Below are 25,020 nucleotides of genomic sequence, written 5' to 3'. Positions count from 1 at the left end.
GGTTTAGACTGGTGCCTGCTAGTCCCCCAAAGCTCATGCCCTCACTGGTCTTTGCAACCTCTGGAGGGTAGGAGCTGTGGGGCGAGAAGTTCACCAGTCCCTGGGGGTTACTCAACTATTGACATAGCAGGGGAAAAAAAATGAATTCAACTTACTATCCAGTTTGATTTTCCATTACTATAAAAATAAATATACATCTGCTCAAAGGAAAGAGACGGCAAGCAGCATGCACATGCCACCTGGGGAATCCCCCCACAGCTCACCACCACAACCCAGCTGGGCACCCTCCAGCCAGGAGATATGGGCAGGGGTAGGGTGGTGGTGGACAGACTGGTGCTCTCTCCCTCATAGCCCCAGCTCACTCTGCCACAAACACTGGGCCACACAGAACAGGAACAAGCCAACAATAGAAACACCCCAAATGCTCCTGGCAGGACTCTGCCCAGGCCTGGGCACATGCTCCTGCCCCGCCAGCGGCAGCAGCGGACAAAATGTGGCCACCCTGACCCGGAGGCAAAGCTTGTCCTCACACCCTGAGCTCTTCCCAGGGAGCTGGGGCCAAGTCCCGCCTGACACCAACTGGTCCGGCGGGAAACGCCTGCCCAGCCAGTCGGGCACAGGCCCCCCAAGGGTCCCTCCTCATGCTCAGGGACCCAGACTGGCGCAGCATGGCCCTACCTCCCAGAGTGACGCCTGGGCCCAAATTCAGCTGGCCCTGCCAGTCAGGCACTGGTGCAGAACGGAGGGCACCAGGCTCAGCCCCTCCCAGCCCAGCTCCCTGGCCCCCAAGCTGGGAGGGAGGACAGACTCCCCATCCCTCCACATCTGGCCCTGGCCCCCAGGGTCTGTGGTAGAGAATTCCCGCCCCCGCTTCTCTCTCTCCCTCCTCCCTCTCTGTGCCCGCTGCCCGCCTCAGGGACAGCCCCAGCTCCCGCCTCCGGCCAGCAAGGCCCACATCCTTCCTCCTTCAGCTGGCCTCTACGCCTGGCAGGAGGCTGAGGGGTCAGGCTGCTGGGAGCCCCCCCAGCTCCCATCAGTCCTCATCCCCAGCCCTAAAACTCTTGGGTTGCTGTCCCTTTTCCTGTCGAACAGGAAACAAGGTTATTTCCTAGACTCAGAGCCAGCCCCCCTGCCCCTCTGGCTCTGCCAGAGGACCCGGACCCAGCAGGGAAAGGCGTCCTCAGCCAGAAAGGCAGGGATTCAGCAATTCACCCCCAGCTCTGGGCCCAGGGGGCTGACAGCTGTCACTCAGCACCCCACCCCCTGGGGAAGAGGGGGCCGATTCAATCAGAGCCCTAGAGGAAACGCATTGATAGGCTATTATTTATTTATTTATGCAAAAGTGAGCCGACTTTGTTCGCCAGGTAACCGGGCACGCCGCCCAACCCCTCCGGCCCTGGCCGCCCCCAAATCCCTCCTCTGCCCCACACACCCCACACCCGCTCCAGGTCATTAGGTCCCCGCCCCTCAACTCCCAAAGCACCAGTGGAACCTTGGGATTTGGGGGTGGGAGGGGAGGGGCTCCTCCCTCCGCAGTCTCCCCTCTCCCCAGCGCAGATCCTAAAATCCAGCCTTGTTCTCCGCTCCCACGGTCCTCCCTTCAGCCCCCCCCCTCAACATTCCCAGCAAGCTGGAGAGCAAATTGCAGTTTTAAATCCAAAGGCGGAGGGAGGGGGAAGGAGGAGGGGGCGCGCGGCAGCGCTGGGCGCGCACCTCGCCCCCGAGCCGGGGGAGCCGCGGGGCGGCCAGGAAACCCGAGAACCCCCCCATCTCTGCCCCCCCTCCCCGACCGCCTCCCCCTCCCCCTCCCCGGCGCTGCCTGCCAGGCTTCGAGCCGAGCCCAGTCGAGCCACGGGCCCCGGCGGAAACAAAGACCGATCGCACCGCGGGCACCGCAGCCACCGGGTCCGGCGGGCCGGACCGGGGAGTGCGGAGGGCGCGCGGGGCCCCCTGATGCGCTGCACAAAAGAGCTCGGCCGGCCGGTCCCCAGAGGGGGGCTAGGGCTGGGGAGGAGGCACCACTTACCGGAGTGCTGGGCTGCCGGCTCCGTGGGTCCGAGCCAGGCGAGGGGTTTGGGGGGGCGTCTGTCTTCCAGTGGCGGCAGCGACGCGGGCGCTCGGCTGCTGGGGAGAGGAGTCGCGGAGGAGCCTTGAGCCGCCCGCCGTCGCTGACAGCATGGCTCGCGCTTGGGCTCACATTCTCCGTCGCTAACTCCGCTGGACACGGCCCCCAGCTCCCGCGGCGCCCCCCCACCTCGATCACTCCTTCGCTCTCTCTGCGCCCCCCGTCTCCCCCACCGCGCACACACTCTCCCAGCCCTGGACACCCCCGCCCCCACCCCCCCAATTGCAAACCTGGGAGGGAACGCGCCCCGCGTAGTCCTCCTCCTGCTCCTCCTCCTCCGCCCTCCTCCCTCCCGCTCTCCGGCTGTCTGTCTGTCTTTCTGACTGTCTCTATCTCTCGCTCTCTCTGCCTTTCTCTGCTCTCCGAGCTGGGTGGGAAAAGGAAATGAGGACAGAAAGCAGACGCTGGCTTTGGGTGGTGGTAGCTGGATTCCCTCTCTCCCTCCCTCCTCCTCCTCCCCTCCCTCCTCCTGCCTTCTGCTCTCTCGGCTGCGAGCGGGGCTGAGCGCAGCCTGGCGGGTGGCTTGCTCTGCCCGCCCGCCCGCCTGTCTGTCTGTCTGGTCTGCCTCGCTCGCTCCCTCCCTCCGTCTCTCGCCCTAGCCCTGCCTGCCTCTCTCCGTCTCCGCCGCCGCCGCCGCTGCCTCTGCGAGCTCGCCTTACCTTCGCCGCTCCCCATCCGGAACCCCAGGGGGGAGCGCGCGCGCGGCTCGCCGGGTCTTGTCGTCTCCGCCCCGCCGCTCCGCACGCGAGGCGGGCGGGGCAGCGCCTGCAGCTCCGACGGCGCGGCCGGGCGCCGGCGGGGACCCTGCTCCCCCCGGGTCCCTCTGGGGGGGCCTTGCCCTAGTCTACTCAGGGGCGCTGATCCTTCTTACGGATTGGGAATGTTCCCCAGGTTCCAAGTCTCCTGCGGGGGCTCTGGCTCTAACGCAGGCTGCGGATGGGAGCGAAGGGGCGGGGTCTGAGAATGGAATGGGAATCAAATGGGGAATCGGGATTAGCCAAAGGGGCTGCGACTTATTGCGGCGCCCCAATTAAATAGGAGGGGAAGAGGAGAGACGGGAGGACCAGCTCTCTGAATTTGGGGACGTTCTCCCTTTCTGAAAAGGTTTCCTACCGAGTAAAGCACAAGGGTTTATGGTTGGAGGGCTGCTCGGGAAACCTCAAAGCCCCAGCCAGCGCCCCCTCCCCACGCAGTGACCTTCCTCCGATCTCTGAGCTCTGGGTTTAGCACTTCCAACGACCAGTTTTCCTAGAAGTCCAAGGGCGGCGAGGGCGCAAAAGCCCTGGCTAATCCACAGATAGTCCGCTTCCCGAATTCTACTGAGCATTACATTGTATCAGGAAGCAGGATTTGGATTCACAGTTCGAATTCCCCGCTGCGGCCGGGGGCTGGGCTCAGCACTTTCACCTACCTCCTCTTCAGGTCACATCTGTTATCCAGCCCCTGGCTCCGGGCACCCTGCCTGGCCTACCTTACAGATGGGAATGTGCGCTGCGGAGGTCCTGGTTACCATGGGGAGGAGGCAGAACAACCCTGGAAGGAGAACTGCGGCGGCTGCCATTTACCCGGCACTGCAGCGCTCTTGAAGTCTGATAGCCCGGTGACAGGATACTGCTACTATCATTTCCGTTTTAGAGATGAAGGTATTGAGGCCCAGTCCCCCAATTAGAAAATGGTGGAGCTACTAGTATTTGAACCCCGGTCTGGCGTGCTTAAACCCTGGGCTACCAACACAAGGTCGGGGGTTGTGACTCCCCAGGTCTCTGTGTCTGGCCTTCTCTTCCTGCGTCTGTGTGTCCTCCCTTGGCACTTCAGTTCGACAAATTTTAACTGAGGTATGCAGGCTCTCGCAGGGGACGCGGAGATGGATAAAGCATGGTTGCTTTCCTGTCCTCAGTGTCTACAATACCATCCCTGACTGGTCCTGCGCAGGTCGCGCCTCATCTTGTGTCTGACATTCCTCTTGGCCCGTATCTCCTGGCTTTCTCCCCCGTGCTCCATGTCTGAAGTTCCTCTGGCAGTGCCTTTGTTCTTGGCCCACCTGTTTCTGACTCTTCCTTTGGACCTGCAGGTTGACAGCCAGCCTGTGACAATGGCATGTGGTGACATTTTGCCAACTGCAGTTTCCCGTCACCACCTTTCCCACACCTTCAATTCTCTTGAGCTCCTGAGTCTTACCTTTCTCTAGGATAGTCTGCACCCCCAGACTGGATGAAAGGAGTTTGGGGGGCACTCTCTACTGCCTCTCTGGGAAGGGGGCTGCAGTAATGGTAGAGGGCTAGGCTCTAACAGTACACCTATTGATTTGGCATGACATTTTCGGGGTGGCATGGCCAGCTGGAGAGGCCCCCATTTGGGAACAGCTTCTCCTTGCAGACAAGATGGGCCTTGGGTTCAAAGATGTATTCTTTGAACAGGAAGCATTATATGGTCAGATATTAATGAAAACAGTAGTTAAAGCCATCAGAAGCCCCTTGCAGCTCCAAAGACTGGATCTGAAGTTATCGTGAATAGATGAAGCTCTGGCATCTTCCCCTAGCTAGCTCTGCAAACGAGGTGAGAGACATTAGCATTGGGGAGGGTGGGAGAGGTACAGGTTGCCCCTTTTTTTACCCTTCTCCTATACACACCCTTACCCATTAGGCTCTGCCCCAGGGCATTTGGGGAGGGAGTTGGGTGGCATAATCTTGGATGGCCATTGGGATTAGAGGAACCCCAAGTAGGTTGAGGTGCTCCAAGTAGGGGAGTTGGAAATGCACGGGGAAGGGGAAGGTTAAGTGATGAGGTGAAGCGGGAGAGGTTAGTACGTCTCAGATGGATGAGGGACGGGAGAATAGAAATTAAACGGGGTTTTCCAAACATGCCCCTTCCATCCTGGTTGCTTCAGCTGTCCCCCCGCACCGCCCCCCTGGAGACAGTGGGTGCTATTACCCCCCAAGGTGTTGGACATCGCTGTAACCCAAGCATAACAGGGTTTCTCTGTCATTTGGGGGCTAATCTTTCTCTTAAAGCGTCTCAATATTGTGTTGGGTGGGGGGGTCTCCCCAGAAAACGCAAACTGAGACTCTTCTTGTGGGCTGCTGCTGCCACCTAGTGGCTGACCTCCATGTCTGCTCTCGCTACTGAAGGCTGAAAGCGGGCTACCCAGTCCTTGGCTATAAGAACCGGGTTCTGGATCACCACGGGCTGGGCAGGGTGGCTGTAAGCCCCGGAAGAAAAGAGACATGAGGGAGTAGACCCATTTCTAGAAGAGCCTGCATGATCCCTCTCTGGGCTCATCTCACTCCAACCACTTTTGTTTAAGCATTAGCAAAGGTGACATAGCTAGAACCTAGGAAATACCGGTGAGAGTCTAGAGATAAAGGTGTGCGGCCTAAGGGTTTGGAGGCCAAGTAGAATAGGATCCAGACAGACTGAGTTCTGATCTCGCTTCGACTTGCTGTGTGTCCTTAACCTCTCTGAGTCTCAGTTTCCCCATGTGCAAAATAGAAGTAGTAATCCCTTCCCAATCTACAGACAGAGCTGTTGGGAAGATTAACTGAGCACACGGATATGAAAGCACTTTGAAAACTGGCAGAGGCAAGGGGAGGAGTTACTGAGTCATGATAATAATAATGACAATAACTGAGGGGTCACAGTGGTCTAGAACCAGGCCCCTGGGGCTCATAGAAAGGGCAGAGTGAAGTGAGCCTTGAGTTCAGATGGGCACTGCCCTGTTTCACTGAAGAAGTTTTGGGGCTGGCCTAACTTTTAGGGATACCTCAGGGGAGACGTGGATTGCTAAAGAGTGGTTCAGTCCAGTTGGCAGAAGGGGAGACTGAGGCCTAGAGAGGCTGATGGCCTGTCCTAAGTCACTGAGCTGCAGATCCAGGAACAAGAAGCCCATTGGACTGGAGCCATCATGGCTTTCCCCTCCCCTGGATGGAGGAGCCCAGAGACCACAGAGGCAGGAAGCCCCCCTCATTGCAATACAGTGGAGACTAAGGCCCCAGGCCCCATTATCCCTCCTCCTGGGCTGGTCCCCTCCCCTCCCCCTTGCAAGTCCTCCCACATTCCTCCAGGCAACAGGAAACCCCAGCTGCAGCCCAGACTTCAAACAGCTCCTCCCTCTGGGCATGGGGTGTGGGAGGAGAGGCCAGAGGTCAGAGGGTAAAGGTCAGCTTTGTTCCTGCCGGAGGTGGTGAGCGACCCGGGGGAGACTGAGGGGGTAGGGGAGAGCCCTTGACAGCCACACTACGTGTATGAATTCCTGTGTCCAGCAGGGTGTGCGTGGCTCCTGCGTTCTGGATGCCTGTGTTGAAGATAAACTTCTGGGTCCTCAATTTCTGCTCATGGACCTGAGTTATGTGTCTGAGTGTATACTCTGACATGTTTGTAGGGGTCATCATATGTCTGGTTCCCAGCCTGGTCAAAGCTATGCGTCCTTCTGTGAATGTGACCTGGTATGGGTCTTTGTGTCCAAGAGGAGTGTCCCTCTCCACCTCTTCCTCTCCTATCCTTACTCCACGGTGATCACCAGAGGGTTCCTTCTGAAAATGAATTTGACCTTGTTCAAAACTCCTTGCTCAAAACCCTTTAGTGACTTCTCATTTCCCAGTGGTTAGAGTCACGGTCCCTGTGCATAACAGACACGGCCCACACTTACCTCACCATCTTTACCTTTTGCCACTACCAAACTGTCCGCTGCCGAGTCAGTTCCAACTCCTAGCAACCCTATAGGACAGAGTAGAACTGCCCCATCGGGTTTCGAAGGCTGAAATCTTTATGGAAGCAGACTGCCACTTCTTTCTCCCGCTGTGTAGCTGGTAGGTTTGAACCACTGACCTTACAGTTAGCAGCCAAGTGCTCAACCACTGCGCCACCCGGGCTCCTTAGCCACTACCACCCCCCTCAAATTTTGGACTCCAGACACACCTAATTGTAACTCCCTGCACAGTCCTATTTCCTGTCTCTGAGCTTTGCTCACTTAATTCAGCCATTCTAATCCTTGTCTCATTTCTTTACCAGGAAAACTTACTCTCACCCTTTTCTTAAAAATCTCAGGCGAGGCATCACCTGTTCTGAGAAGTCTTCCTGACTTCCTCCTGCTCAACTGAGTTAGGACTCTCCCCTGTTCTCCCACATGCCCTGTATTGTCATTTGCTGCTGGTGTCTGTCCCCCTTGTACCCTACTGCCATTAGACTGTGTACTCTCTGAGGACAGGAATTGCACTGGATCTCACATTCTGTCACGGGAGAATTCTGGTGGGACCTGGCTTTTCCGTCCTTGGAGAGTTTCCTGCAGTTTTGGCTGTAGTACCCAGCATGGCCACTAGAAGGAGCATGGATACAACTGCGGGACAGTCCAGGTTAAGGTTGGAGGTAATGGATGGAGGTGAGGGAGTGCCTGGATCCTGTACCTGGGAGGGAACTACTGGAGTGCATAGGGGGTCCATCCAGCTCAGCCCTAGGACAGTGGGATCCAGGATAGACTCTCCCCTAACGGGTCCTTGGCCCCCAGATTTCTTCTGACTTTCTTGCAAAACTCAGGAGCCATTCTCCTTGATTCCCCCTCCATACCTCTTGCCTCCTGCCCCTTTTCTTCTTTCTGACCCTCCAACTTTCTTCTCCCAGGCTTCATCTGCATTTGCTTGAATGGTTTACACTCTACCATACCTCTGGGCCTTTGCACATGCTGTTCCCTCAGTGGCAGATGTCCTCACCAGCTGGTTGCTTCATCAGAGAGACTTTTTTTCACATCCTCTGAGAAGCCTCCCTTGGTCCCTAGACTGATGTTTCCCCTAAGTGTTGTAATTGTTTGCTGTTCTGCCTCCTGGGCAGGACTGGCCTACAGGAGACATCAGTAAATGTGTATGGGATTAATAAATGACTTAGTTCTTTCACGAGTACAATCCTAAGCATGTACAGGGCTACCCCAGGCCCCTATCTGCCCATGCCCTCCCTCAGCCTGGCTTGGTCAGTATCAAGCTTTGCCATGCTGCTCCATCAGATAGGGAATGTGACAGTGGGATGCCTGAGCTTTTGAAGTCAGACAGACCTGGGTTCAAATCCTGGCTCTGCCATCCAGCTATATTATCCTGGGCATGTGTTGTAGCTTCTCAGAGTCTTCTTTTCCTTTTCTGTAAAACAGAATCAACACACCTCTGCATTGCCTTGTGGTGAGAATCACACTAGATGATGCAGGTGAAACACCCAGTGTTAAACAATTAAATGTCCTCCTCCTCCGCCAAGAACTCGGAAATAAAATTGCCCTCTGAGTCTTAAGCCAGTAAAATACACGCATCACAGAGGAGAAGAGCCAGGTGGGGGAGTGAATGAGGCGAGAGATGGTTTTGTCAACGAGCGACTGAAGAGTTTTGTGAATGGTGCAAACCGCAATCAAGGTGACCTGCCTGTAATCTCAGGGAGGCAGGGCAAGGATGTGATTGAAATTGAGAAAGCAGAGCCTAATCAATTGCATTGTGCTCTATCTGAAAGGAACACAAAAAAGAGGGTGCAAGGGAGAATTCATCCAGCTGCACCAGAGGGAGAGAAGGGGAGCCAGTAGAGCCAGAGATTCCAGGTCCGGGAGGCGGTGGCCTCTACTGAGGAGCAGTGAGGGGTCAGGTGAACTCCAGATGGCTCACTGCCCTGTTGGGCCTTCATTTAAACCTAATAGGCGTGCTGGTATCTGTAGAGCAGAGAAGAATATTCTGGCCCCAGCAAAAGGGCACAGAGACTAAGAACACCGGTTTTGGAATCAGACAGACCTGATTCAGGCTCTACCACTTGATTCCTGTAACCTTGGAAAAGCTAATTTACTTCTCTGCGACTCAGTTTCCTCATCAGTAAAATGGGGATACAATAACCTCCTCGTAGGGTTCTGTGAAGATTAAATGGTAACATGCATGTACTTAGCAGGGTGCCTGGCACAGAGTAAACAATTGGTAAATGGTAGTGATAAAGAGAGCTAACATTTACTGAGGGCTTTATTGCCATTTTACAGATGAGCAAATTGAGGCTCGAAGAGATTAATAATTTGCACAAAATCACACAGCTAGGGAGTGGTGTAAGCAGAATGCACACCATGCAGTTCTCTTGTGCTCTGATCCACTTACTCCATGATAGGTGAAAACACTGGCCTCTGGCTGATACATCAGGCTCTTATGAGTGTGGTCAGCCAGAGACTGTGCCCCTCTGAAGTTTGAGCCTTGACCCCTGAGAGTTTGAGTCTGCAGACCTGAGGTTCCCACTCCCATGACAGCCTCACTGAACAGCCACGTGGCCTCTCTCTCTTACTCCTGTTCAGCTACCCCCAGCACAGAGCTGGCCACAGGGAACTCTCAATCTGCATTGACCACATTGTCCCCCTTTCCTTGAAGCCACTCAACTTGAGGGGATATGCAGGGAATCTTTCTACAGGAGGAGGATCCCCGCCTGTGCAGAGATGATCTCCTCCTAAAGCTTAGAGGCAGGGAAGTCTAGGGAGAACATGGACCTTGGTGTGAGACCTGGGTTCAAATCCCAGCTCTGCCACATACAACTGTGTGACCTTGGTACGTCACATCATCCTTGAGCCTCTATTTCCTCATCTGTAAATGGGAGACCTGGTGGTGCATCAGTTAAAGCAGTTGGCTGCTAACCAAAAGGTTGGTGGTTCAAACCTACCAGCCGCTCAGTGGGAGAAAGATGTAGCAGTTTGCTTCCATGAAGATTTACAGCCCTGGAAACCCTATGGGGCAGTTCTACTCTGTCCTATAGGGTGGCTATGAGTTGGAATTGATGGCTGTGGGTTTGGTTTGGTTTGTTTGTTTGTTTAAATGAGGACTAATCATAGAGCTGGGCTTAGGACTGGATTAAATGAAAAGACGGATGTAACCACATCTGGCATTCAGCAGACACTTAAGACAGAAGTTGTTGTTATTACTATTATTTCTCCCCAGCCTCACTGTGAACTGCTCCAGGGCAAGGACAGGTCTTGTTCATGTTTGTGTTCCCAGGGTCCTGCCTACCAAAGGGCCCTCCACAGAGTCGATGTGTAGTAATTATTGGTCAGATGCTGGATCCCAGCTCCCAGGCTCCTTTGCCTATCCATTCTCTGAGTGAGCCAGGCAGTGGACACACATTTCCTGAGAACCTATGGACAAAGTGGGAAATCGTATTCCGTGTTCCTCTTGTTTCCCTGGGAAGGTACGTCAGCTACCAGAGTTCCTCACAGGGGGCGCTATGGGACAGGACACTTCTTCACTGCACAGGTGCATTACAGGTGTTTAGCATCCCTGGTCCCTAACCATGAAAAGCCAGTACCAGCCCCCAGTGGTTGTGACAAACAAAACTGCCCCTATTCTTCTCCAAAAGCCCCCTAAGAGACACAGCTGCCCTAAGTGAGATCTACAGAGCTAGACTAGCCCTCAGGCCTCTCTCTTTCCCCCACTCTGCCCTCTTTTGGGGGATCAGCCAGCTGCAGAGGCTCCACTGTGGTCTTCTCCCCTGCCCTTGTTGGGGGTGGCCTGTGGTTGTCCTGTTGTGCCTGTGAAGGGTGGAATATCTGCTTAAATCAGGTAAAGAATTAGCAAACCTTTGCAAATCAAAAACCACATCAGTAGTCAAAGAGATGTTTTAATCTCCAGTTGCCTATCTTTTGCATCCATCTATCAACTGGTTTTAAACTAACATGGGGAAGAGTAGCCAGACTTTCAGGTCTCCTAAAACTCCACACCTTGGGTGCCCTGTGCTTAGTAGGTGCTAGGGCACTGTCTTACCTCTCCCTTCTGCTCCTACTGGCCACTATGCCCCACTCACCTCCCACTAGCCCCCAGCCCCCAAAGGGCAGGTGCAGGAGAATTTCGTAGTTCAAGGATTCATACTGTCATTTTCCTTATTTACAAAAATCAATAAACACACACACATGATCAGAAGGGGGTGAGCCATCAGCTTCTCCCTCAATCCTGGGCTTGCACCCCAGTCCCAGACCACAGCATTCACCCAGCAGAAAGACCCAGCAAAGACTTTCCCTGTCTTCGTAACTGACAGACACAAGAGAATTGAGAGTCGGAGGCAAAATCTGGGGGCCTGGGCCAGGACAGGAAGACGGAAGGGCAGGAAAGCAGGGAGAGGCGATAAAGGAGGCCAGGGATAGTCATAGTTTTATAAATAACTAGACAGGCTGTGAGCACTTTGGGGGAGGCTAGAGGCCTGAAGAGGCCTAAGTGGAAAGCGGACAAACAATGTTCGGAGTCAAAGTGGGTGAGGGATAAGTTCTGAGCCTTGATTTGCCCCATCTGTAAAATGAGCACGTTGCCCTAGATGACGACAGAGTGTCCTATCTGCTCTGATGTGCTAGGACTCTGTAGGATTCTAAGCCTGGGGGCTTTGGGACGAGAGTCCTGGGGATTGACAAGGGCTAGTGGGCACGCCCAGAGAGGTGCCCAATGCCCAAGCAGGCTATGCCTGATCCCCGGGTTGGTACTGGGGTTCTGTGGAGGTGAAGTAGTCCTCCAGGAAGGACTGCAGGTACTCAAAGGTAGGCCTCTCATCCGGGTCCAGACGCCAGGTCTGCTCCATGGCCTCATACAGGGACACCGGGCAGCCTGGGGGGCATGGCATGTGGTAGCCATGCTCCACCTGTTCCATTACTTCCCGGTTACTCATGCCTGCAGGGTGGGGCTCTGTTAGTTGGGAGCCGGACCTCCCCGAAGGAACAGCCAGGAGGGAGCCCTTCTCCAAGTCCATCTCCCCACTCCCTACCGCATCTCACCCCAGGCAAACCTGGGTAGGGGACTCGGCCCTTGCTGATGAGTTCAGTGAGCAGGATCCCGAAGGACCACACGTCTGACTTGATGGTGAATTTGCCATAGAGGGCAGCCTCTGGGGCGGTCCACTTGATGGGGAACTTGGCCCCTGGAGGTTAGGGGAGAAGGGAAAATTAGTCAGGAGATCCCTGGGAAAAACTGGATTAAGAGAATGGAATCTTTAGGACTAAGGATCTTGGGGCCTCTGAACAGGGGTCTCAGCATAGCAGAAAGGACCTGGCATCTGGCCAGCACCTACTATGTGCCTAGCATAGTGCTGGGCACTTTACAAACACTGTCATAATTCTTGTAATACCAACAACTAATACTTGTACAGCCTTCACTATATGCCAAGCACTGTTTTAAGCGGTTTACACACATTAACTCATTTCACCCCCAACAAAACCCTCATGAGGTAGGCACTGTTATTATCTCCAATTTAGGGATGAGAAAAAGGAGGCACTGAGTAGGTAAGTAACTTGCCCAGATCACACAGCTAGTAAGTGGCTGGGATTCATGCCCAGGCATTCTGGCTACAGAGTCTGTGCTCTTAACTAGTAGACTCTAGAGTCTCTCACTGAAGCATTTATAGCAGTGTCTGGCACATAGTAGGTGCTTAGTATAAATATCTGTTGACTTACTGTTGTCTGAATATGTTCATTTTACAGATGAGAAAATGAGATAAGGCAGCTCACAGAGATTAAAAGACTTGCCCAAGGCTACATGGCTTGTAAGTGGTTGAGTTGGGATTTGAACCCAGACTTGCCTCTTGTGCTACAACATCAGGATGGGGGTGTCCTGGATGGTCTAGGGTGGGGGATGGTTCCTGAGTATGTGGGGCCTCATGGCAGCCCCTTGGTGCCCTGGGGAGCTCTCAGCAGGTGGGGTGAGGCAGGGCACCTTGTCGGGAGTTGTACTCATCATCCTCGATGAGGCGGGCCAGCCCAAAGTCCGCGATCTTGCACACCAGCCGCTCCCCGACAAGGATGTTGGCTGCCCTCAGGTCACGGTGGATGTAGTTCATGCGCTCCATGTAAGCCATACCCTCCGCTATCTGAGGAGCCAAGCCATAGAGAGTTGGAAGCCCACGTGGCCTCACAGCATACGGCCTATATGAGCTAGAAGGGCCTTCAGGGACCATTTGAAAGCCCATTTTTCAGATGGAGAGACTGAGGCTCAGAGCGAGGCAGTGCCCTGCCTCAGATCCCACTGCTGGTTCAGTGGGCAGACCTATATTTCCAGAGGGAGGCTGGGTGATTGAGCGCACAAGGATTTGTGGAAGGTTAATAGGAAGGGGATTTAAGAGATAAGAGGAGTCCTGGTGGCACAGGGGTTAAGTGCTTGGCTGACAACTGAAAAGTCGCCAGTTTGAACCCAGCAGCCGCTCCCGGGAGAAAGATGTGGCAGTCTGCTTTCGTAAAGATTACAGCCTTGGAAACCTTATGGGGCGGTTCTACTGTGTCCTATAGGGTCGCTGAAAGTCGGAATCCACTAGATGGCAACGAGTTTAGTTGTTGGTTTTTGAGAGATAAAGGCTGCTGTCCCTATTTACCTGGGCTGCCATGTCCACCAGCTGGGGCAGCTTCAAAGCCTGGCCTTTCTGGTCCTTGAGAAATTCCAGCAAGCTACCTGGAAAGAGGAACCTAGAAAATCAGCAGCAAGACCCCGCCCCAGCCCCAGGCCAGTCCCCTCTAGCTTGGCTCCTCCCCTTCCCCCCCGACCGCTTCTCATCCAGTCTAGCCTTGCCGCTGTTCCCAGCCCTCTCACCTAAATCCGTCCCCCAGCTCAGGCTCTCGCCCGCTGACTGGCTTCACCACTTCACGGGTCTCGCCCAGGCTCTGTCCCCAGATACCCTGACCTCGCCCTACACCTCTGGCCACGCCCCATTCAAACCCCGCCCCAGATCCCTCCATATCAAGGATCAGTCTTTCCCTGCCCAAGCCCCGCCCTCCCAGCTTCGGCTCCGCCCCTGACCAGGTATTGTCTTTTCTCACTTGGCCCCACCCTCACATCCTCAGTCCCTTGCCCCAGGTGGACTCCGCGCGTTGTCCCTCATCCCCTCATAGATCGTGCCCCCCCCAGAAACACCCACCTTGACTTTGCCCCCCAATCCCATCGCGCCCAGATTCCACCCTCTGACCCCGCCCCTCACCGTCGCACATGAACTCAGTCACGATGTAGATGGGCTCCTTGGACACCACCGCGTACAGCTGCACCAGCTTGTCGTGCCGCAGCTGCTTCATGATCTGCGCCTCCTCCAGGAAGGCCTTCGGAGACATGGTGCCCGGCTTCAGCATCTTCACCGCTACCTTCGTGCTGCCGTTCCACGTGCCTGCCGGGCGGCGGCGTCGCGTCAGGACCTGCTGCCTGCCAGCCCTGCCCTCCGCCTCCGACCCCCCAGGACCTCCGTACCCAGCCACACGTCCCCGAAGCAGCCGGTACCCAGCCGGCGCTCGAGCGCTATAGACTCGCGGTTGATCTCCCAAGCGTCCTTGGCCAAGCCCAGCGTCTGCGGCTTCATGATGGTGCAGACTGCCGTGAGCAGGTGGCACAGCCCGTCATTCTCCTCTAGGGGGCGGGAAGGATGAAGATCACAGGCGGGCCATGACCTCCACACACTCCTCATCACATCCCAGCCCTCTCGCCAGACCCCATGATCGGTTATAAGTAACTGGATCACAGATGAGCTCACAAGCCAGGGCGAAGGCAGCCTGGCCACTGAGTCGGTGAACATGAGGGTTGGTGCCCAGGGAGGGGGCTGGCACCAAGAGGAAGAGATGATCCCTATAAAGATTAGGGGCCTTCCCAGCCCGGCCTTGAAGGACAAGGTGGGATTCTGACAGGTGGAAATGAGGTTGGGGATTCCAGGCAAAGGGGTGGACATAAGGCCCTCACCCTTCAGTGGATTTCATCCTTGACCTAACTAATCAAGGCAGAAACCTGGGCACTGACTCCCACCTTCTCCTTAATCCTGTAACCAGTCCTCCAGCAAGTCAGGCCCATTCTACCTCCTATCCAGCTTTGGAATTGTCTGCATCTCCTCACTCCACTGCTCTGCTTTAGTCTGGCCACTCTCACCTCTCACGTGGATGGTGGCCACAGCCTCCTAATAGACCCTCATCCTGCCTTGCCCCCTGGCACACAATCTCCCCCCAGCAGCCAGAGTTTCTCACCAACATGCAGACCAGCCTCTATCACCACCTGCTCAGGGACCCGTGATGGTGGCTTCCTGCCTGTCCTGGGGCCTTCGTGGGGCATTCAAAGCTGGCATGGTCTGGCCCAGGCTGGCTTGCAGCACTGCCCAGCAGGTCCTCTTTGCTTGCCTCTGGGCAGTTCTTTCCACCTGGGCTCTGATGCCCCTCTCTCTGCTTTAGCACAGCATTATTATAGGCTTCACGACTTAAGATCTAGGTGTCTTGAATAAATTACTTAGCCTCTCTGTGCCTCAGATGAGGTTGTGCTAAGGACGAAATTATTACAGGCAATGCGCTTAGAACAGTGCCTGACACATAGAAAGGACTCAGTGTGGATTTTTATTCTTGTCATTGTCGTTTATGTCTGTTGCCTTGACCAGACTGTGAGCTACTTGAGGACAGGGGCCATTTCTGAGTTGCACCTGCAGCACAAACACTCAGGAAAGTTTCAACAGATTGAGGCCTTGAGGCAGGAAACTGGTCAATTCCTCACTCAGAGGTTAGGGGGAGCCACTTGGCCACCGACGCCTCAGTTTTCTTGCGAATCCCACAGAGTAGGATCCTGGGCTGGGAGCCTGAACACCTGGATTCTAGTCCTGGCCGGGCCACTGCTGCTTTGGGAGACTCTTCCCTTCTCTGGGCTCAGTCTCCCCGTCTGCACGACCCGTCAGCGGGTTGGTTCAGGGGACTGAAGTGCCCGCCGGCCCGGAGGGGCTGCCCTCACCGGTGTAATGCCGCACCAGCTCCTGCACTGAGTTGAACTGGGCCCGCGTGGTGATGTAGAAACCGCCGGTGTCCAGCTTGCGGATCTTGTAATGCTTGACGTGATCGCCTTTGGTCTGGTCCCAATCCCGGATGGACAAGGAATAGGCACCTGTGGGGAAGGGGCACCTTCGGGCCTGCTTCCTTTTCCCCACCCCCCACCCCAGGTCTGGGAGACAGGAGAAGGTCCGCAGGCTGGGGACTTTAAGCCGGCTGGCCCCATCCCTTCCTTTAACTCAGTCCCAGGCTTGGCCCCGCTGCCGAGCCCAGCCGTAGTCACTTTTAGCTGTGATCGGGGCGGATTAACCAGTAAACAAGCTATGCACGAGTTAATTGTGCTTACTTACTCATCTGTAGTACACAATTTCACATGAGTTTCACCACATCAGGTGAAATTGTGCGCTACAGATTAGTAAGCACAAGTAAGCCCGTGGGTACCTCGCTTATTGGGTAATTCATCTCTGGCCCTGACCTAAGCCCCTCCTGACCAGCCTAGCCCCATCCTATTACGCTGGGCCTCCTAGTAGCCCCTGCCGCCCGCCTCCGCTGTGGCACCTTCCCTACCTTTGGTGGTCTCACTCTCCCGAATGAGGAAGGCCCCCTGCGGGTTGCCGGGTGAGAGCAGCTGCCTCTCTGCATCCTTCCTCCCTATCTTTCCGAAGTACCACCTATTGGGAAGGACAGGCAAGAATCAGGTACACCCTATTCAAACTCCAACTCAGCCTCTCTGGGCAAAGTCACCTCACAAGCCAACCCTCAATTTCCGTACCTAACAAGCCAAGACTCAATTTTCTTACCTGTAAAATGGGACTCATATGCCTGCCTCACAGGCTGATTGTGGGGGTCACAGAGAAAGGGAATGTAAAATGCCTGGCACACAGTAGGTGCCCATAAAGGTCAGGCTTCTCCTCCTTACTCTCTGGGCTTCTCTTATATTGCTAGAAATTGCTAGAACCTCAGTCACTAATGACCTTATCAGGATGTCACTGCTCCCTTAGTCCATCTCACTTCAGCCCCTCTATGCACGCGTTTTACAGATGAATAACTTGAGACTCAGAGAGGGGAAGTGACCTGCCCACAAGGCAGGCTGATGAGCTCTACCTAAAATCCTCTGCCGCCCACATTAGTGGTTTTCCCACCACCCCAGGCAATCGCTCAGGTCCCTCCCCCGACTCCCACTGTCCCCTTTGGCCTCCTGAGCAGCACTCTCTCCAGCTTCTCCTCCTCCCTCTCTGCTGCTGCCTGGCTCTGACTGCTGCTCTTCCTCCACTCTCTTAATGTTGGTTGTTGTCCTAAATCTCAACTTCAGCCTCAGGCCTCAACCACTTCTGCTCTCTTTGTGGGGGGGGGGGGGATTCTTTCTGGGATTGTATTGTAGTTCTAAACTAACTGTGCAAGTATACTGGGGGAGTTGAAGTGCCACAGGGAACACAGATAACACAAATGTCATTTAACTGGCCCATGACCATTGTGGCCTGACTTAAAAGGAGCATGGTTTCCAAATCAAGGGAGTTGGCAGGCAGCCCCAGTGAACTCTGGGATGGTTGGTCCACACCTAGAGTACTACACACAGTTTGGGGAGCAGGGGAGGCATTGGAAGTGAAGTGTCAAGGAGGGCAGGCAGGATGTGGAAGCAGGAACTGTTGAAGGGCTGTATAGGCAGGACCAAGTTTTTTTCAAAGCCACCAGCCCTGCCTCCACCCACTCCATGACATTAGCTATTTGTTTAATAACTAATAATAATAATTAATATAATAATAGCAGCACTTATTTTGTGTCAGACTCTGCTCTAATACATATATTTATGCATTTAATTCTCATAATAACACTGTGAGGTAAGTACTATTATTACCCTCCATTAGAAAAAAAAAAGAATCCAATGCCATCAAGTCAGACCCTATAGAAATCCAATGCCATCAAGTCAGACCCTATAGGGCAGACTAGAACTGCCCCATAGGGTTTCCAAGGCTGAAATCTTTATGGAATCAGACTGCCACATCTTTCTCCAGCGGAGCAGCTGGTGGGCTCAAACCACCAACGTTTCAGTTTGCAGCCAAGGGCTTTAACCACTGTGCCACCAGGGCTCCTTCCCTCCATTAGACAGATGAGGAAATTGAGATACCTAGTGGTTAAGCAACGTGTCTAAGGCCACACTGCTCTTGAGCTGTGTTGCCAGAATAGGAACCCAAGCTGTCTGTTTTAGGGCCTGCGCTCTTAACCACAATACTGCACTGCGCCCTCTCAGAGCTTCGTGACCCTGCCCCCAAGATGTGGACACAAGCGTGAACCCCTAAAAACCACCCACCCCCTGCATCATCACTCCTCCTTTCCTCTTTGCCTCTTACTACTCTCCCCAGGCTAAGGCCTCACCCTACTCCAGCTCTAGACCCTGCCCACTTCCCTCTGCTCAGGGACCCCCCACTGAGCAGCCCCTTCTGGAGCCCTTCCATCTCACCAACTTCTAAAGATGCCCACATTTCTTTCTTCCAAAGGAAACTGTTTTAAGCCCTGTCTTGCCATCAACAGTCTGCTATATCTCACACCTTCCCTTCACTTGAAAAAGTGTTTCACACTTGGGTCTCCACTTCCTCACCTCCCACTCCCTACCCCACTCTGCTATCTGGCCCCCACCCTCACTGCGCAGGGAGGCATCTCTCACTAAGGTCACCCCTGTTGCCGTTGCCAAATCCAGTGGCCAGCAGCGTCTGACACTCCCTCTCTTGTTTCTTGAAACTTCCCTTCCACTATCTCGGCCGTTCTGACTCAGCCTTGTCTGATTTTCCTCCTCCTCCATGGCTCCTTCTCCTTTGAGGGCAGCTTTCTCCAAAGTTGGATCCTGGGGCCAATCTCTTTCTCACTCTCCTCCCTCTTTTTTCACCCCCCTATACAGCTTCAGTGGTCATCTCTGATGAGTCCCAAATTTCCACCCCAGTCCTCTGCAAGTGCCACAACAAACATGTAAAGAGTCTTACTGCCAGTTAGGAAACGGTGCCCTTTCCTTTGAGCTGATTCAGGGGCATGGCTTGGCATGGGCTGGGCACCCCTTGTACAAAGCACAACCTAATCTAATTGCTGGCAGCCTCCTCCATTTGGGTGTTGCTCCCCATGAACCTCAGCCCATCAAGTCTCCCCGTGCCCTGAACTCATTATTGCCCTCAAACCTGTACCTGTTCTTATGTTCCCCACCTTAGCAAATGGCACCATCATTCACTCAGTCACTCAAGAAGACTTTGAATCACCCTTGATTCCGCTTTCCCCCACTCCTCATAGTCTACTAGCAAATCAGTCACTAAATGCTGGTGTGCTCTGCAAAATGTCTCCAATGCTTTCTACTTCCCATATATATGCACGCATATGTGAGAATAAATAAAAAAGGTTTTTCCTCATCTGTAAAATGGGACAATAGTAATATCAATAGTGTTATTGTGAGAATTAAATGAATCAAAGTAGGTAAAGTACTTGTTGTAGTATCTCACATATATAAAAGTTCTCCTTGCCTCCTTAGTAGAATTAATTCTAAGTAATGCCCCTTGCGTTTGTTTAGCAGTTTACAATTTGTTAAGCTCATACACCATGGTTATCAGAGAGGCAATATGCATACTGCCTAGCAAATGCAGCCAGACTATCTGGGTTCCAATACCAGCTCCGCCTACTTACAAGCTATGTGAACCTGGGAAGGCTATTTAATTTCTCTGTGCCTCAGTTTCCTCATTTGTAAAACATCATAATATTTTCTACTCGGTCACTATATGGAAAGCATTTTAAATAGTGCCCAGCATATAGTATGCACTAGCATTACCCACTGTTATTGTTATCATCATTATCTTCTTTTATTCTCACAGTGATCTTACAAAATTGTGAATATGGAGACTGAGGCTCAGAGGGAAGCAGTGACTTGCCCAAGAGGTGAGCTGGGAGTCTGGACTCCAAGGTCCTATCCCAGGACTGGCCTCCCTGGCCCTCCTACTCACTCTTCAGCCTGGATGGAGTCCACAGGGGCCACGTAGTTGCTGGGAATGTAGCCAGTTTGTCCAGTAATGAGGGACCGAGCCTCCCACCAGTCACCTTCCCTGCAGGCACAGAGCAGAAGCGTGGTCAGTGGCAGCTCCAGCTCTGGGGCCCCCTGGGCCAGGCAAGTCCACATTGAGGATCTGATGGAGGTTGACTCTGCGAACCCTTCACCTTGGACATTCCCCCACCCAAGAGCTTTTCCGTACTTTTGCCCACAGCTATTGAAGCTGCCCAGGAAGATTTGTCCCTGTGGAAGGGAGATGTTTGGGGACATCTGGGCCTCCAGGCTTCATCCTCTGACTCCTCAGTTGAGCTGGGGGTCAGGGATACAGTGCACAGCTAACTGGGTCACTTCCCCACTGAAAAGCTTCCAGTGGCTTCACATTTCCTTCTGGATAAAATCCAGACACCTCAGCGTGGCTGAAAAAGCCCTGCCGACCCTGTTCCCACCCCCTGTCCAGCCTCTGCTCTCTCCATTCTGCACCTCACACTTTGGCTCCACCGATACTGAGCCACTGTGGCTCCTGGGAGCCATCATTCATTCTCATTCTCTCTCACTCTCACTTTTTCTCACCTTTTCCTTCCATGTCTACTCATCTTTCTGGTCTCAGCTTAGAAGTCACCAACTTCAAGAAACCTGCCCTGACCACCCCCACCCTAGGGACCATGTTTGGTGTCTCTCTGTGCTCATACTCCCTCATGCTTTCCTCATTTGGTAACGATCACCCGGTTATTGCGATTGTGCAGTGTGTCTGGCTCCTCCACTAGGCTAGGAGAACTCTGAGAACAGGGACCAGGTAGGATTCCTCTCCCGGTCCTGCTCCCAGCCCAGGCCGTGCACTGAACTGGCTGGCCTGGTCACTTACGTATTGTTCAGGATGTGGAACCTCTCGCCCTTGGTGAAGGTGAGGTCATCCTCTGTCCGGGCCTCATAGTCATACAGGGCGATGAATTCGGTCACCCCAATCCCTGCCAGAGTCAAGGCTACTCAGCAGGATAGGGCACAGGACAGGGGGCACCCATGAGTTCTTTTTCTCAACCAGGCACTGTGGCCACTGCACCCCTACCTCCACCTCCGCACTGCTGCAGTGCCCTGGTTCTCAAAGGTCTTTGGAGTCGAGTGGATTTCTGACTTGGGCTTCAGAGCTTCCCCCCACCCGCCATGGACTTAGGACACATATGTTCAAGCCCACGCCTCCAACCCTTGGGAATCCTCAGGCTGTCTACTCCTCTTTCCCACCAGGAAGACTTTCCACCTAGGAGATGGCACCCAAGAGGGTTCTCTTTACCACTTGCATCTGCCATCTGGGTCCCCCCTCAGACTGGAGGCTCCTGAGAACAGAGCTAGGTCTCTCCCATCAGACTGGGGTTTCTGAGGGCAGGGCTGGCTGTACATACTTCCTTATACTGTGCTCCTGAAAGCAGGGCTGTGTCTTCCACATCATACTGGAGGCTCCTAAGAACAAGACCCCAGCCTCCCCTCCCCTAGTTTCTCCCAGGGTCCAGGCAGCCTGCCTCCAGCACCATGCATCTCTCCCCTCACCTCAGCCTACTGAACTCACCTGAGATGCCCTTGATGGTGGTAGAGCTGGTGGTTGGAGGGGAGAAGTTGTTGTAGTTGGGGATGTGGGCAAGGGAGGACGCAGGCCAGGCCTGAGTGGGGTCAGGGCCATAGCGGTCTGCAGCCCCGTAGCCCCTGAAGTCTCCTTCCAGGCCGACATCCTCCTTGGATCCCGGCTCCAGCTTCTTGCAGAATACACAGCCCATTCCAGGTGCCTGCTACCGAATAGGGGCATGCCTCACTAGGGGGCTCTGCCAGGTGCACCGCCCTAGGCACATGTGCACGCACACGTACTCACACAGGAGGCCCCCATCAAGTCTGCCTCCCAGCTGCCTGAGTGTGTTTGGACCCCTCAGTGTGACACGTGTGCCCTCAGTGCTTCTCCCATCCACTCAAATCTGCAGCTCTGTGGCTGATTTTCTACATGGGGATGTTACTGTGTTTATTGATATAGTTTTGCCTCCAACTGCTTCGATATGTTGGGTTTCTCTGACTCCTTAAGTGTGCTTATGCATGTGTGTCTTTTGTGTGTCTCTAAGTAAGTGTAAGTTTGCTTGTGGGAGTGTGGCTCTGTGCGTGTGCATGGCTCTGTGTGTGTGCACATCTGTATGAGTGTGAGTATGTATGTGTCTCTGTGTGAGTGTGTACATGTGTGACTGTCTCTGTGTGTGGATGTATCTCTGTGCGAGCAGGCCTGTGTGAGTAGGTGACTGTGTGTCTGTAACTGTGTGCATAGCTCTGTGCGGGAGTGTATGTGACTGTCTCTGTATGCAGGTCAGTGTGAGCATGTGTGCAGTTCTCTGGGCATCTGTGTGTGTGTGTGTCTCTCTTTATGTATGTGCACGTCTACGTGTATCTGTGTGTGAGTGTGTTTGAGAGCTGTGTGCCTGCACCTGGAGATTCCCTGCAGAGGGGGATCAAGGCCATTTCCCGTTGTGGGTCCAGCCTCTGGCCTCTCAAGCTGCCTCATTCTGGCTCCCCCCATCTGTTACCTAGCAACAGGCATGTGTAGGAGGAAGGGTCTGTGAGGAACTGTGGGGACCAGGAAGGCCACCCCCACCCAATATCCTGACCCTGAAAGCCCTCCACTCCCACTCCCTCCACTCACCCCTTAGGCCCCACTTCCTGGGTCAATGGGGCCGTGGCATGGTCTTCGGGAGGGGCCAGGGACCTGAGGGCGAGAAGAAGCATGTGAAAGTCGAAGGCCCTGCCAATGTTCCTGCAAGCCAGCTGCCCAGCTCCTGCTGCCTCAGGAAGCCAGAGGGCCTGGGCTCGGCCCCAGCATGCCTCCCGCCTTCATTTTCCTTCCCAGCAACCCTGGCACACTTACACATTCACCCTCATGTAGGACACATCACCCACACCAACCCTCTCACACTCATATCCACCCGACACACCAACACAGTCACACACACACCAGCACACAGTCACAACCAACACAGCATACCCTTGCATGTATGTGCTTGCCAACCACCACACACCAACACAAACTAACTCTCGCACCAGCCCAGGCTCGGATACACAGTAGCACACACCCATATCCACACGCACACAGGCACCTCCTGGGCACACTCAGATGCTCATATTTTATACTTACCCATTGCTCTAATTGGATTTCTAGGAAGCCATGCTCAGCTCACTCAGATGCCCCCAGTCACTGTCTCCTAAAACAAGCCCCTCCCTGGCCCCTGACTCTCTTCCCAGCCCCGGCTGGGTAAACCCCAGCAGCCCCAGGGTCACATTTGGCTACGGGGCAAAGGTGGACACCTACCTCCACAGCTCTACTTCTGTCCCCACATCAGGAAAAGGTCCAGGCCAGGATCTGGGGCCACCGGGGTCCCTGGGGGAGCCTCCCAAATGAGCCAAGTCTTTCCTGGCAGTTGTTTCCTTTGAGCGACAGTGTGGATGGGTCATTGAGCAAGGGTCCCCCACCCTCCATCAGAAACTGCCATTGCAACACTCAGAGAGGAAATGGCTGGGGAGAGGGCTTGGTTTCCTAAGATGTGAGAGGAATGGAGAGCTGTGGGGTGGGGCTGACCAAGTGAACCATCATTTCTTCCCCTAGAGGGGCCCGAGGACCCTGGGGACAAGGGCCTTTGCCTTGCCTCTCTGCTTCCCTTATAGAATTTTCCTCTTCTTTCTGGGTCCTGTCCCTCCTACCCAGAATCACTCACCTTTTCCAGGAAGCCTTCCTGGATCCACCAGATCCAGCTGCCTGGCCAATGGCTCTATCACATCAGTGCCCTGACCCCAACCCTAGCCCCATCAATCCCTCTCACCCTTCAATGTGACTGTTCTCCTGCGTGTGTCAGGGGGTGGTAGTGGTGGTGGAAACATCACCCATATGGTGAACTGTGAGGCGGGCTGTGGTAAGAGGCTTGCCCTAAAATAGCCCCTATTGACCACTAGGCCGTTGCTGACAACTTCACCCCAGGATCCTTCCCCTCAGGGTGAAACCACTTCGTCTGCAAGGCCCCAGGTCACTGGTGATTAGGGCCAGGAAGGAGGATGGAGGTGGGGAAGGGAGCACCCAGGGCCTTGCTCAAAGGAATTCAGGGGCTGGCGAGAGGAGAGAACACAAGGGTTACAGGGTGAGAATAAAGGTCTCCAAATGGCATACACAGCCTACATTCAGATCCACACAACCCTCCCAACACATCCACGGACATACACATTACCTCAGCTACACACAGCACCTCACGTACAGAGACTTTGAACTCTCCTGTACAGATTCACAGACACATACATCTTCAAGTATACCCATCCACATACACACACCTCCACACACACATTCCCAATACATACACACCCACACCCATCTACACACAGATACATACACACATACGTACAGCCTCTCTACAAGAATAGCAAATACACTTCACCTGAAGTACAATAAAATATTAAAAAAAAAAAAAAAGAATAGCAAATACAGAATTTATAGCACTTACTATGTGCCAGGCATTATATTAAGCATTTTACATATAATACCCATTTTATTTTCACAACTACCCTATGAAGTATTATCATTTTTATTGTGGTTTAGTTGAAACTTTACGCAGCAAATTAGTTTCTCATTAAACAATTAATACACATAATGTTTTGTGACATTGGTTGCCAACCCCACGACACGTCAATACTCTCCCCTTCTCGACTTTGGGTTCCCCATTTCCATTTGTCCAGCTTTCTGTCCCCTCCTGCCTTCTCGTCCTTGCCGCTGGGCTGGTGTGCCCATTTAGTCTCATATATACATGGTTGAACTACGTGTGTTATGATTTGTTTTATAGGCTTGTCTAATCTCTGGTTGAAGGATGAACCTCAGGAGTGACCTCAGTAGTGAGTTAAAAGGGTGTCCAGGGGCCATACATTCAGGGTTTCTCCAGTCTCTGTCCCTTTTGTGTGTGTGTGTGGATTTGAATTTTGTTCTACACTTTTCTCCCGCCCTGTCCGGGACCCGCTATTGTGATCCCTGTCAGAGCAGTCAGCGGTGGTAGCTGGGCACCATCTTGTTGTGCTGGACTCAGTCTGGTGGAGGCTGTGGTAGTTGTGGTCCATTAGAGTATTATTATTACTGATGAGGAAACTGAGACACAGAGAAGC

General features: G+C 53.9%; 2 protein-coding genes across 5 annotated transcripts in view; both read right to left on the bottom strand.

The window, feature by feature from the left end:
- The window catches only part of AHDC1 (AT-hook DNA binding motif containing 1), a 67,487-nt gene extending 65,363 nt beyond the window's left edge, over nt 1–2,124 (bottom strand). Inside the window, exon 1 of the mRNA XM_004377056.2 lies at nt 2,027–2,124. The gene's annotated coding sequence lies outside the window, so the exon portion shown is untranslated. The remainder of the gene's footprint in view (nt 1–2,026) is intronic.
- Nucleotides 2,125–6,921: 4,797 nt separating this feature from the next.
- Nucleotides 6,922–24,534, bottom strand: FGR (FGR proto-oncogene, Src family tyrosine kinase). 4 transcript variants are annotated; one of them, XM_023732074.1, is made up of 13 exons: nt 23,195–24,534; nt 22,532–22,594; nt 21,425–21,641; nt 20,729–20,846; nt 19,823–19,921; nt 16,416–16,519; nt 15,814–15,963; nt 14,308–14,463; nt 14,048–14,227; nt 13,448–13,524; nt 12,796–12,949; nt 11,873–12,004; nt 6,922–8,244 (listed from the first exon to the last, which is right to left on the bottom strand). In XM_023732074.1, the coding sequence occupies exons 3-13, from the start codon at nt 21,627–21,629 to the stop codon at nt 8,198–8,200; spliced, it is 1,422 nt and encodes a 473-aa protein (XP_023587842.1). In that variant the 5' UTR covers nt 21,630–21,641; nt 22,532–22,594; nt 23,195–24,534; the 3' UTR covers nt 6,922–8,197. The 4 variants fall into 4 exon arrangements, with proteins under 4 accessions (XP_023587842.1, XP_023587841.1, XP_023587840.1 ...); XM_023732073.1 differs by lacking the exon at nt 6,922–8,244 and adding an exon at nt 9,840–10,241; XM_023732072.1 differs by lacking the exon at nt 6,922–8,244 and adding an exon at nt 10,253–11,757.
- Between the last annotated feature and the right edge of the window lie 486 nt (nt 24,535–25,020).

The sequence above is a fragment of the Trichechus manatus genome, unplaced genomic scaffold, assembly GCF_000243295.1.
Source record: "Trichechus manatus latirostris isolate Lorelei unplaced genomic scaffold, TriManLat1.0 scaffold00048, whole genome shotgun sequence".
Classification (NCBI taxonomy): Eukaryota; Metazoa; Chordata; class Mammalia; order Sirenia; family Trichechidae; genus Trichechus; species Trichechus manatus.
The sequence above is the reverse complement of the archived record's forward strand: the minus strand, read 5'-3'. Positions and strand labels throughout refer to the sequence as shown.

Bases quoted from the DNA above. Each gene is read 5' to 3' on its own strand.
- FGR (XM_023732072.1), bottom strand. From the start codon at position 21,629: ATGGGCTGTGTATTCTGCAAGAAGCTGGAGCCGGGATCCAAGGAGGAT. The intron at 19,922-20,728 runs GTAAGTGACCAG...CTGTGCCTGCAG, and splicing joins TTCCACATCCTGAACAATAC to GGAAGGTGACTGGTGGGAGG. The intron at 16,520-19,822 runs GTGAGTAGGAGG...CCTTCCCAATAG, and splicing joins GACTCCATCCAGGCTGAAGA to GTGGTACTTCGGAAAGATAG.